The sequence below is a fragment of the Chlorocebus sabaeus genome, chromosome 20 (assembly GCF_047675955.1).
Source record: "Chlorocebus sabaeus isolate Y175 chromosome 20, mChlSab1.0.hap1, whole genome shotgun sequence".
Classification (NCBI taxonomy): domain Eukaryota; kingdom Metazoa; phylum Chordata; class Mammalia; order Primates; family Cercopithecidae; genus Chlorocebus; species Chlorocebus sabaeus.
In genome coordinates, this window is record NC_132923.1 from 104347881 (window position 1) to 104361705 (window position 13825).

The window sequence follows — 13825 nt, forward strand, 5'->3', positions numbered from 1 at the left end:
CCATGTTGGTCAGGCTGGTCTCGAACTCCTGACCTCAGGTGATCTGCCTGCTTTGGCCTCCCAAAGTGCTGGGATTACAGGTGTGAGCACCCCACCCGGCCTGTTAAATATTTTTTTAACCAGCCTGGCCAACACGGTGAAACCCCATCTCTACTAAAAATACAAAAATTAGCCAGGCATGGTGGCACACACCTGTAATCCCACCTACTCAGAAGGCTGAGGCAGGAGAATCGCTTGAACCCAGGAGGTGAAGGTTGCGGTGAGCCAAGATCACACCACTGCACACCAGCCTGGGAGATAGAGCAAGACTCTGTCTCAAAATATGTGTGTGTGTGGGTGTGTATGTGTGTGTGTGTGTGTGTTTCTTTAAAAAGGCCAGGTGTTGTGGCTCACACCTGTAATCCCAGCACTTTGGGAGGCCAAGGCAGGCAGATCACTTCAGGTCAGGAGTTTGAGACTAGCCTGGACAACATGGTGAAACTTCATCTCTGCTAAAAACACAAAAAATTAGCCAGGCATGGTGGCTCATGCTTGTAATCCCAGCTACTTGGGAGGCTGAGGTGGAAGGATTGCTTGAACCTGGGAGGCAGAGGTTGCGGTGAGCCAAGATTGCGCCACTGTACTCCAGCCTGGGCGACAGGGTGAAAAATTAAAAACAGAGAGATGAAAAACCTTCTAGACTGCCTGGGGCTCCCACCTCTGTGTCCTCATCACAGGTGTCCTTGTGCTGAGGGACCTGCCCAGGGCCCCACTGCCTGGGCTATGACTCTTCTTTACCATAACTTCTGCCCTGTCTCTCCAACTAGAGGCAGCATGGTACAGCAGAGAGAGCACTGGGCTGGAAGTCTAGAGCCCTCCATTGTAGGCCCCACATGGCTTATCCTTCCTGCCACTGGCTTATCCTTCCTGCCACTGGAACAAGCCCCTCCACTACACTGTGCTGCCTCTTATGGCTCCAGCACACCCTCTTCCCTCCCTGCAAAGTGGGAGAATGAAAGCTAAACCCAACTCTCTCTGAGGCCCTTCTCTTGCTAGAGTCTCAGGTTGACAACAGTGCAGTCCTTGAAAGGCTGGCAAGTTATTCACCCATAGAAAATATTCATTGAGCATACAATGTGTACCAAGCTGCGTGTACTCTGCACAGAGGAAACTGTTCTAGTGTCAAAGCTATCTGCTAGCCAATTCCCTGAATTTATATAGATAGGGAAACTGGAGCCCATAAAAAGGACGGTTAGTAAGGGGGCACAGAGGGAATACCCCACGGTAAAGTCTAAATTTCTTGGCATGAATTAAGTGAGGACAGGTATGTGAAGAGGCTCAAAGGATGTCTGAAGTGTGGCAGGTACCTTGGCCTTCACAGGAAGCCTTGGAGGAGCTGCCCCCGCCTACCAGTTCAGCCTCATCTCGGACCTCATCTCTGAGATGAGAATCTCCTCCTTCTCAGAGCTACAACCACACAAAACTGCTTGTCACCCTCCAGCACACAACTCCAGGCCTTCACATCTGCCATCCCCTCTTCCACCTTGGCCTGAAAGGTGCCTTTTCATTCTCAATGCCCTGCTCCTCCATGAAGTCTTCCTTGTACCCCTTCTTCCCCCAGCTCAGTGATTCCGTACTGAAGGCCCCACAGACATTAGTGCTGCCTTCTGATACAGTACTGATCACACCCCAGGGCTCCCCTGCACCCCATGTTCACCATCCCGGCACTTGCCTTCAGACAAGAGTTTCAGTATCTGCCTTTCCAACCAGAACAGTTTCCTCAAGAGCAGGGATTGTCTGACTCCTCTTAGTAACCCCAGGCTCAGCACATAGTAGGTGCACCTATGTGTTTAATAGAAACTGGTGGAGGTGGAGATGGTGGGGCTTGTAGATTAGCTGTAGTAGCAACAGTGACGCTTGCATACTGACGGAGGTAGTGATGATAGCGCATAAACACTTTCACTGCAGTCAGTGCTAGCTCCAGGATCCTGTGGGAGGAGTACTGCCCACTGCCAAGAACACAGGAGAGGCTAGGCTAGGACTGGTGGGAAGAAGTAGGTGGTATGGAAGACATATGGACCAGAACTCCAGGAACCACAAGAATGAGCTGGAATGCCTCGTGACCCTCTTAGAAAATGGTGGGGAAGGCTGGGCGCAGTGGCTCACGCCTGTAATCCCAGCACTTTGGGAGGCAGAGGCGGGCGGATCACCTGAGGTCGGAAGTTCAAGACCAGCCTGACCAACATGGTGAAACCCCATCTCTACTAAAAATACAAAATTAGCCAGGCATGGTGGCGGGTGCCTGTTGTCCCAGCTACTTGGGAGGCTGATGCAGGAGAATTGCTTGAACCTGGGAGTCGCAAGTTGCAGTGAGCCGAGATCACACTACTGCACTCCAGCATGGGCGACACAGCAAGAGTGTCTCAAAAAAATAAATAAATAAAAGGGGCCGGACGCAGTGGCTCATGCCTATAATCCCAGCACTTTGGAAGGCTGAGACGGGCAGATCACAAGGTCAGCAGTTTAAGACCAGCCTGGCCAACATGGTGAAACCCCATCTCTACTAAAAATACAAAAATTAAGCCGGGCGCGGTGGCTCACGCCTGTAATCCCAGCACTTTGGGAGGCCAAGGTGGGCAGATCACGAGGTCAGGAGATCGAGATCATCCTGACTAACACAGTGACACCCCGTCTCTACTAAAAACACAAAAAATTAGCCGGGCGTGGTGGCAGGCACCTGTGGTCCAAGCTACTAGGGAGGCTGAGGCAGGAGAATGGCATGCACCCGGGAGACGGAGCTTGCAGTGAGCCGAGATCGCACCACTGCACTCCAGCCTGGGCGACAGAGCGAGACTCTGTCTCAAAAAAAAAAAAAAGAAAAAAATACAAAAATTAGCTGGGCATGGTGGCAGGCGCCCGTAATCCCAGCTACTCGGGAGGCTCAGGCAGGAGAATCGCTTGAACCCAGGAGGTGGAGGTTGCAGTGAGCAGAGATTGCACCACTGCACTCCAGCCTGGGAAACAAGAGCGAAACTCCGTCTCAAAAAACAAAAAAGAAAATGCTGGGGAAGACCTTACTTGGCTAGACTTGGAGGACGGGGTGTCCTAAGCAGACAGGAGGCCTCACTTAGTATTCTCCCCACCAGGAGCCTCCTGGGAATCACGCACTTTGCTACAAGATTCAGGGTTTAAATCCTTTGTGGGCTGAGCTGTCTCTATCGCCCCTTCCATGCCAAGCACAGAGTTGGGCACCCTGTGAGTGGGCTGACAGTCCTTTAATGAATCAGCCCCTCAGGACAGTAGAGTACAAGGGCATAGAGTACAGTGGGGTATAACTAATGAGGGGGGAGGCGGACAGAGATTTCACTCCTCCTGCCCAAGGAAGCTGCAGGAACTTGGCTGACTTCCCCAAGTCTGCCAACGGGCTGGAGGTGGCCTTGGGGTCTGCACAAGGAAGGTGTGTGTCCCTGTTCCTCTAACCCCGCCATGTTCACTGTGGCCCAAATAACATACAATGCTCCCTCTTATTCGTTTTCTTTAGCATGTGACAGGCCATGAGCAGCTGAAACAGCTTTGAGGGTCTGGAGAGAGAGAGATTTCCAAGGAGCAGGTGCTGAGGGGAGGCTCTCACTCTGCCCTCTGCTGACAAGAGAATGCAGATTTCTGGGGTCACAGGGCTTGGCCACCACAGTTCAACCCTGGCTAGGAGCCATGCTTCAGGGACTGCAGGGAGGGTACAGTGTGGAGAGAGCACACTGACTGAGAGCCCCTTTCAGGCCCAAGGGGAATTTCCAAGAGAAGGGTGAGGGCGAGACAGCTGGAAGGAGCCCCTGAAGATGTTGAGGGGAGGGCAGGGGAGACTCCCTTGGCCTTGCTTCCTTCTCAACTCTTCCCACCCCTGGCAGAGGCACCTCTATGGGATGGGATTTTCCATTTGAACTCTGAACAAAGGAGTGAGGAAGCTGAAGGCCTGACAGTGTGGGCTTTTCTTCTGCCTCTGACACTAGATGGCCATGTGAACTTGAGCAAGTCACTTCCTCCTCTGGGCCTCAGCTGCCCCATCTGTACGTACCATGAGGGCTCCCTATGACATCTCGGGCCATGAGCTCTGAGAGTCTAGGATCCAGAGATGCCCATCTCTGGGGGCCCATACTGGAGCATTACCTATCACCCAAGGCCACTTAGCCAGGCCTTGTGCTGGCCAGGGCAGAGGGAAGTGTCTGTCAACCCAGTCTTTGCCCTTCGGGTATTCAAAATAGTGAGGTACAGCAATCCCTGGATCCCATGGAACCCCAGATAGCCAGCTGGTCCCAAGCCCCTAGCATGTGCCTTGCCTGACGCCAGTGCCACAAACCCTTCAATCCCAGCTTCCTTTCATCCTTCCATTTTAGCTCAAGTGCCACCTCCCTGGGGAAGCCATCATTGACCTCCCTTAGAGATTGCTGTGCTTCCTCTTATCACACTTTTTAACCCTTAATTACTTGTTCGGCATATTTTTCCCCCTACACACACACCCGTGAGGTTCATGAGGCCCAGGACTTTGTCTCTTATTCATCCCTAGGACAGTGCCTGGTATATAACACTTAGGAAATATTTGTGAAATAAGTAAGTGAGGCTCCCTCTCCCGTCTGGACTCTAAGAAAACAATGTCTATCCTCTCACAGGGGTCCGAGGGAGACAGAGCAGCCACCCTGTCACACTCTTTATTTTTCACATTTCTGGGAAGCCAAAATGTCACATTCTTGAGAAACCCCAAACTCCTCTGGGGAAACCACTCCCCTATCGGAGGTATCCCATAGCAGAGGGAACTCAGCCCCTATTACATCGGTCCAGGCCCCAGGTAAGGACACTGAGGTGCCCTTTACCCAAGAAGAAAGTGGCTGGAAAAGCATATATTGCCCAACCCCAACTCTCCTAAGCACCTTGCTCTAGGGTCTGGGGACAATAATTTCCCCTGGGAGTATCACAGAGATGACACTGACACCAGGCCCTGAGGGCTGAATAGGAGTTCACTGGATAGCAAACTGAAGGGGAGCATATCCCAGGCAGGAGAAGCAGCACGGGCACTGACACAGAAGGGGAAAACACATGGAGTGTTGACTGACGGGCAAACAGACACCATCCTGACCTCAGAAGGGCAAGGTGCCCACGACCCCAGAGACCTGACTCTCACTTTGCTTTGGAACTATCTAGGCCCCTTCCTCAGCAGACAGAAATGACATTGTTCATAATGGACTCTTCTTACCCACCTTCCTTTTGAGTTTTGAATGAAACTGTCGCCCAGTTGAACTCCTGTTGCCCAGGCTGGAGTACAGTGGCGTGATCTCAGCTCACTGCAGCCTCTGCCTCTTGGGTTCAAGTGATTCTCCTATCTCAGCCTCCCAAAGGCGCCTGCCACTACGCCCAGCTAATTTTTGTTTTTTGTTTTGAGACGGAGCTTTCTGCTCTTGTTGCCTAGGCTGAAGTGCAATGGCATGATCACAGCTCACTGCAACCTCCGCCTCCTGGGTTCAAGCTATTCTCCTGCCTCAGCCTCCCGAGTAGCTGGGAATACAGGTGCGTGTCACCATACCCAGCTAATTTTTGCATTTTTAGTACAGATGGGGTTTTGCCATGTTGGCCAGGCTAGTCTCGAACTCCTGACATTAGGTGATCCCTGCCCGCCTCGGCCCCCCAAAGCACTGGGATTACAGGTGTGAGCCACTGTGCCCGGCCATAATTTTTGTATTTTTAGTAGAGACAGGGTTTCGCCATGTTGGCTAGGCTGTTTTTGAACTCCTGACCTCAAGTGATCCACCCGCCTCAGCCTCCCAAAGTGCTGGGATTACAGGTGTGAGCCATTGCACCGGTCACCTTACCCACCTTCCTATTACATCCAGGCCACTGGGTCTCAGTGTCTTATCTGGCTGGCTGGAGGTCAGCTCTCCTTTCCTGGACACAGGGACACAGCTCCCATCCCCATGCCTAGCCCCCAGCCCCTACAGGCTTACTCCCTCAGCCCATTCTCAAACCCACAGAATCCTAGAACTAGCAAGAGTCTCAGAGGCCATTAAACCCCAACTTTGTTGGCCAGATGCGGTAGCTCACGCCTGCAATCCCAGCACTTTGGGAGGCCAAGGCGGGCGGATCACAAGGTCAGGAGTTTGAGACCAGCCTGGCCAATATGGTGAAACCACAGCCTGGCCAATATGGTGAAACCCTGTCTCTACTAAAAATACAAAAAGCCAGGCATGGTGGTACGCGCCTGTGGTCCCAGGCTGAAGCAGAAGAATCACTTGAACCTGGGAGGCAGAGGTTGCAATGAGCCGCAATCTTGCCACTGCACTCCAGCCTGGGCAACAGAGCGAGACTCCGTCTCGCAAAAACAAACGAACAAACAAATAAACAAAAAACTATCTTTGTCAAGACAGGGCATGTCTGGTCCAAAGAGGGGCAGGACTTACCCAAGGTCATACAACAGAGCAGAACTCAAACTGAGGGTTCTCTCCACAACTCCACGCCATGAAAGAACCGTCCTCCCTGAGTGGCCAGAGGGAACTTGGAGAGGCCACAGTGAACTGACTGGAGTTAACATAGGGCTAAGTCAGCTAGGTCTGGCAGGGTGGCTCTCAAATTCTCAGTATCAGAGCCATGCCCACTCCCACCCTTCAGCCGCTGCCCACTGCACAAGAGAAACCCTCAAGAGGACTATATACCCCTTTCCCCAAAACTGGTTTTGTCTAAGACTCTAGAGAGGTCACCCCCCTCCAGAGTCAGAAACACAGCCATCATCGTATAATTTTCTTTGTAGAGCGTGGCCTCTGGAGGCAGACTGAGTGGCTCCGTCATTGTAACACTGTGAACTTCACTTCCACATAGATGGGGACCTTGCCCGACTGGTCCTCCGGCATTCGCATCACCTGGAACAGTGCCTGACACTACAGAGTAAAGAATATGCCTTCTTCAAATAAATGAAGCTGAGTGACCTTGGGCTACTTATTCTCACCCCTTTTTTCTCACCTACAAATGGTAATAACTGTCCACCTCCCAGGTAGCTGTAAGGACATAGGAAGACTTTGATGAAAATGCCTGTCTAGGGTATATATAGCACATAGCAGCCTTCCTATTACTTCTCTTCCCATTCAGATTAGCCAGGACCCTGCCCTCCTTCCATAGGCTGCATGCCTCCTCCAGAAAGCCTCCCCTGATTATCTGCTGGGCTCCAGTCCTGGCATCTGTCCCAGAAACACTTCCTACCCACACACTTGTCTAGAGTCCAGGTGATATTTCTGGAAGATATGGATTCTTGTTTTTGTTTTTTTTGAACTTTTTCTTATGTCTGAGTCCTCCTGTGGGACAAGGGTGAGACTCTACCCTCTACGAATCCCCCTCAATCATCATCATCATCACGGGCTGTTTTCCAAACATGGATCACGGTGAACTTAACTAATGCCCAAGTCCTCAGCAGCATAACAACAGCAGAAACCTGCTGCCAGCTGCACCATGCTCCACAGTTCACAACGCAGTTGCATGTCTGTTAGGTTATTTGATCCTGGAAAGGCCCCTATAAAGCCAGGATTTATTATGCCTATTTTACAGATAAGGAAACTGAGGCTTGGAGGGGAGAATAACCTGCCAGCATCTTGTAGCTTGAGAGGGGCAGACCAGGCAGCAGAGTTGTCCTTTCTTTTTTTTTTTTTTGAGACCTAGTCTCACTCTGTTGCCAGGCCGGAGTGCAGTGGTGCAATCTCGCCTCACTGCAACCTCCGCCTCCCAGGTTCAGGCGATTCTCCTGCCTCAGCCTCCTGAGTAGCCGAGATTACAGGCACACGCCACGACGCCTGGCTAATTTTTGTATTTTTAGTAGAGACAAGGTTTCACCATGTTGGTCAGGCTGGTCTCAAGCTCCCGACCTTGTGATCCACCCACCTTGAACTCCCAAACTGCTGGGATTACAGGCGAGAGCCACTGCGCCCAGCCAAGCAAAGTTGTTCTTAGGCCCAGAGCCCATTCCTTCCAGACTGGGTCCTTAGAGCTCAGGTGACTAAACTTATAACATAGTCATAGCAACCCCTTGCATTTCTTTGGTGACTTCTCTTTAATATAATTTTCTTTCTTTTTTTTTTGGAGTCTCGCTCTGTTGCCCAGGCTGGAGTGCAGTGGTGCAATCTTGGCTCACTGCAACCTCCGCCTCCCGGGTTCAAGCAATTCTTCTGCCTCAGCCTTCCAGGTAGCTGGGAGTACAGGTGCATGCCGCCACGCCCGGCTAATTTTTTGTATTTTAGTACAGATGGGGTTTCACCGTGTTGCCCAGGCTAGTCTCAAACTCCTGAGCTCAGGCAATCTGCCCGCCTTGGTCTCCCAAAATACTAGGATTAGAGGCGTAAGCCACCACACCCAGGCTTTAATATAATTTTAATATGCTCTCTTGGGAGAATCTGGGTGAGACAGAAAGGTCACAGCCCCATCAAGGCAATGTCCAGCCAGAGGATTCCCCCTTTCTTCCCCACAAGACAGTGGTGGAGTCAGGGAGCCCACAGAGAAGTTGCTCATCCTACATCATGGGGCTTGATAGTAGCTGAGCCAGGATTTAAACTCTCATCGGCCTGACTCTGATACTCTCCCCACTCTATCAAGTTCCCTCACTTCTCTCTGGGCCATTTCCCATCTGTAAAGTGAGTTGAACGAGAAGATCTTCCAGTCTTACCTGCTGTTCTATGTCCTTGGGAGAGTCATGAAAACAGTCCCCATTTTTGAGGCAGATGATTTGAGTTTAAATCCCAGTTTGGTCAAATCAGTCACTCACTGTCCCTGAGCCTCAATTTTTTCATCGGCAAGTGAGATCTTGACATATTCAGACTGATCAATAAATGTCAGACTTCCTCTCTTCTTCTAAGTCTGTGCAGGGTAGTGAGGTCAGCAAGGGAATCGTGGAAGACTGGTAAAACTCCATGACAAGCTCAGTTTTTCCATCTTATAGTAGGAGAGTCAGATTAGAGGAATCAAGACCTGCCTCTTGTAGGTCTTTGAGCCAGAGATTAGAATGGAGGAAATAATTACTTCCCCAGCAAAATCCCTGACCTCCTAGGAATCTCCTATGTATCCCTCCTCCCCACCTCTCCCAATCTCCATTCTGAACATTTTCCGTGAAAGAGTTAAGCCTTCTGCAGGCTTCCCCTTCCTGGCCAGCGTTGCCAGTGGAGATTAGAGGGATCAGATTTATTTCTCTTAATAAACAGAAAAGAAGTTGGGCCAGGCAGGTGACAAGGAAACAATTGCAATAATAGGAGGCTGGAGTAAAAGGGAACAGGACTTCCTCCAGTTGTACCGGGGGCCACCTCCAGACCTGGGGAAACAACAGCCAGGGGCAAGGAGGTGTTGCCCATGCACGTGGGCTCAAATCAGGCCAACATGCTGCCCAGAAAGCCCAGAGCCACCTGATACTAAACACAAGGCAAGAGGGAGGCCTGGCCACTGACCCAATGACCCCAAACCCAGGTTGTTGGAGCAGTGACCTACAAGCTCAGCTTTTCCGGCCCCCTGCCTCCCAGGCTGGTCTCCCAGAGGAAAAAGGTCCACTGCCCTGGAGTATACACTGCTAGTCCACTAGGCTTCTGCCTGCCAATTCTGACAGTCTGACCACAATCCATCCTGCTGCAATGCCCTCTTGAATGAGATGGGGATGACTTCAGACTGAATCCCAGTGGGGCAGCCCTGGGACAGACTCCATGTCCTGTTGGGACTGCAGAGCCTTTGGAAACATCTCTCACCCAAATCCAATCCTCCCTCAGGGTTTGGCCGAGTCACCCCAGCCTCAGCACCCTCACTTCTATTTGTGGCTGTGCCGCAGGGAAGCAGGGCCCTTATCCAAAAGGAAGATCAGGCCGGATACAATCACACAAGAGGCTTTCCACCCTCTTCCTGACCCCTAAAGTGTTCCTTCTAACTCTCCCAGAAGAGGTGGTTAAAGGACACTGGGAGGATAAACACAGGCAGAATGGGATGGGCCCGCACACCCGGCCATTTCCTCACCTCCAGCACTGCAGCAGCAGTCTAGGAAAGATGGACTTCCCAGGACGGCAAACCCCAAGGGAGCTCCACCCTCTTGCAAAGACTCAAGCCCTCCCCACCAAAAGGAAGACAGAAACAGGGAAATGAGGGAAGGCCCAAGAAAGGAGCGGAAAGTGACCCCAGCAGGGATGGGCCAGGTCGGCTTCCCCGCCTTTCAGGCTGCCCATTAAGGCCAGAGGAGCCCAGGGGCTCAAATTCAGAAAGACTGAGAACTAGCTGTTGAATTTTAAGTACCCACCCCAGCCCAGGTACAGCCTCTCCATTGAGCTTGGGCCTCAGTTTCCCCCATCTGTAAGCACACTTCTGACACTGGCATGTTTCTCCAGGGCTGGAAGAAGGAGTGATGGTGAGGGACGGGTTGGTTCACCTTGAGAGCTCACTACCCCAGGAGGTGATGTTTGTGGCCTGGCCCAGGTGAGCATGAGGAAACTGGCCTGGGTGGGAAAAGCCAGCACTGTTAAGAAGCTAAGGCAGGGCACACTGTGCTCCATGCGGGGTCCTTTGTGGGGCTGGAAATCCGGATCCAGCTGGAGCTGAAACTCTTTGTGAGTGCGGTTGACTTTCCAGACCCAGAGGGTCCCCACCAGAGACCCAAGGCCACCTGTCTCTCCCATTGGCCACAGGCCAGCGTTAAGTCTGACCCCCTGACTCAGCAGAGGGCAGAACCTGGGTGAGCCTGGGGGAGGGGGAATCGCCTCACCGCCCTGGAGTCGGGCTGCCAGCACTTCCTGCTTTGCCAGGAGATCCCTGGCCCGGCCGGGGGTCCCTTCCCCTCAGAGCGAGGCAAGACTGGGTCTGGAAAGTGCGGAAGGCAGCGCAGGGTGGAGGTGCTCGGACTCAGCCCTGGCCTCTTAGCTCCCCAGCACCAGTTCCTGGGGATCACCCCCCTCCAACACGCCGCGCGCGGACCCCCGGCAGAGCCCCCGCGGCCGCACCCTCGGCGCCCCCCCGCGCTCAGCCCAGGTGCCGACCGCCTTACCTCGGCCTTTGCCCTTGGCCCTCTTGGCCTTGTCCTCCGCCTTCTTGGCCCGGGGGGCGGCCGGTTCGGCGCCCTCGGCCCCCGCCGCCTTCTTCTTGCGCCGCTTGCCCCGCAGCCAGCTGAAGGCGCGGCGGAGGCCGGACGCGCCGGAGCGGGACTTCTTCCTGCGCGGGGGGCCGCCCGGGTTCCCCGGCTCCTCGGCCGCAGGTGCGGCGGGGGGCGCGCGGGCCGCCATGGCAGGCGGGGGCGGAGCGGGCGGCGGGTCAGGCCCCCTGCGGCGCGGCGCCCATGCCGGGGGCGGCCGCCGGGGATGCGCGCCCGGAGAAAAGTTTGGGCGGCGGAGGCCGAGCGGGCGCGGAGAGCGGGCGGCGAGAGCGGCGCGGGAGGGGCCGGCCGGGCGGCGGGCGGGGCGCAGGCCGGCGGGGAGGGAAGAAGCGGGGCGGGAGCGGCCGCGGGGCGGGAGCGGCGCTGCCTGCGGCCCCTCCCCGCCTCCCCCTGGCCCGGCGGAGGGCGAGGTCTGGTCCCGCGAGGAGAGGGTCCCGGGAGCCCGGGGTCGTGCCCCCCGCCGGGGCCCGAGAGGGCGGGTCGTGGGGCTGCCCGGGAGAGGGCGGCACTGAGGTTCAGTCCCGCAGGGGGCACCGCGGGAGGTCCGTTCGGAAGAGGGTGGTATGGGGTGGGGACGGGAAGGGGAAGGGCGCAGAAAAGGGGGAGTGAGAGGCTGGGGTCGGACCCCAGGAGCCTTGGTATCCCAAGTTTGGACTGGGAACAGACAGGGGATTCTGGAATATTTTTTCCTGGAATAAGGGAATTTGGAGAACTCCTTCCAAGCCCCGACAGTGTTGGGGGGCTTGCGCCAAGAGTAGAGGCTTCCGACACGTCCAAGACGTGTGACCCGTAGTGGGCATTTCCCTCACATCTGCTGACTAGAGTGGCCTCCTCTCTCTTTACTACACCTTCCCCCCAGGCTCCAACCATCTTCGGTGTGCAGCGGGGGCCCAGGCGCCCGGTATTCCTGCCTCACCCTTTGGTAGCAGGGATGAGGATAGTCCTTCCTCCGTTTACCCTTGGACTAGGCTTTGAGGCCCCAGGGCACTCCTGCCTGGACCAGGAGTTCCCACTGAGATGCTCAACACTAATTAGGGTTGAACTCTGGGCAGGTGAGAGGCGTGACTGGGAGGCTGGTAGGAAAGAAAGCCTTGAAGAATCCTGAAATTGCTGTGCTCATTGCCTTCAGGCCTCTGCCTCTATTACAGCTGACCAAGCCCTTTTATATCGTCTGATCCCACAACAAGAGAAATGGAGGCCAGAAGGGGACAGTGATTGCCCAAGAACACAGGTGGTCAGCGGCAGAGGAGCCAAGATGGGCATCTGGGTCTTGTCTCAGCCTGGTCCGAGGCTTCAAACCCGAAGGGCCAGAAATTGCACTGAGGGCCAGCTGTAGGTTCAGTACCCTTGAACCCCCTCCCTCAGTCCCCAGAAGAGCCTTGTGATGTCCATACCGGTGGGGTGACCAGAATCACCTAATCTGACTGTGGTCACACGGCTTTCTCTTGGTCCTGGTCTCCACGAGGGCAGGGACCCATTTGTCTGGGTCACCCAGCGCAGTCAGCCCCAGCACACTGTAGATAGCACTCACCGTGACATTGCAGGATTGCACTAGAGTGCAGTGGGATCTCCCTGAGTCCCCAGGGGCTCAGCTGTGGTGAACCTGGGGGCTCTGGGACAGACCACCCCCGTGTCCATGCTGGGCCTCCGTTTCTTGTCTAACCACCATTCATTCAGATCCAGCCCACAATCCCAGAGCACCCGTTCTGGATCCGGAACCAGCGTGTACTCTGAGTGCTCTTGGCCCAGCCTAGCACTAATCCTAAGAACCTAGCCTCTTCCTCTGTTAGTTGGTGAGGAAAGGGAATGTAGGGAAGGCAGTTTTCAAGGGAAAAGTGTTACAGGTGCCAGGCACAGTGGCTCAGGCCTGTATTCCCAGCACTTTGGGAGGCCCACGCAAGTGGATCACCTGAGATCAGGAGTTCAAGACCAGCCAGACCAACATGGTGAAACCCCATCTCTACTAAATACAAAAACTTAACTGGGTTTGGTGGTGCATGCCTATAGTCCCAGCTACTTGGGAGACTAAGGCAGGAGAATCGCTTGAACCGGGTAGGCAGAGGTTACAGTGAGCCGAGATTGCGCCATTGCACTCCAGCCTGGGCAACAGAGCGAGACTCTGTCTTAAAAAAAAAAAAAAGCTTATTAAGCATTTCAAGGCCTGCCTGCCACAGTGGCTCATGTCTGTAATCCCCAACACTTTGGAAGGCCGAGGTGGGAGGATTGCTTGAGCCTAGTTCGAGACCAGCCTTGGGCAACATGGTGACAGCTCCTCTCTCAAAAAAAAAAACAAGAAAAAAAAAACTAATTTTCATTAGCCAGGTGTGGTGGCACGTGCCTGTGGTCCTAGCTACTCACTCGGGAGGCTGAGGTGGGAGGATCCCCTTGAGCCCAGGAGGTCAAGGCTATAGTGAGCCATGTTCGCGCCACTGCACCCCAGCCTGCAAAACAGAGTGAGACCTTGTCTTTGTTGTTGTTGTTGTTTGTTTTGTTGAGACAGAGTCTCGCTCTGTCATCCAGGCTGGAGTGCAGTGTCATGATCTCGGCTCACTATAACCTCTGCCTCCCGGTTTCAAGCGATTCTCCTGCCTCAGCCTCCCGAGTAGCTGGGACTACAGGCACCCGCCACCACTCCTGGCTAATTTTTGTATTTTTAGTAGAGATGGGGTTTCACCATATTGGTCAGGCTGGTCTCGAACTCCTGACCTCAGA

The 13825-nt window shown here is 54.1% G+C and overlaps 1 protein-coding gene across 1 annotated transcript in view; it reads right to left on the reverse strand.

Annotated features, from left to right (window-relative positions):
* Positions 1-11403, reverse strand: part of NHSL3 (NHS like 3) — a 34607-nt gene extending 23204 nt beyond the window's left edge. The window contains 1 exon segment of the mRNA XM_007979554.3: positions 11009-11403. Within this exon segment, the coding sequence (XP_007977745.3) occupies positions 11009-11243 (235 nt within the window). The 5' untranslated portion in view covers positions 11244-11403.
* Positions 11404-13825: the final 2422 nt, after the last annotated feature.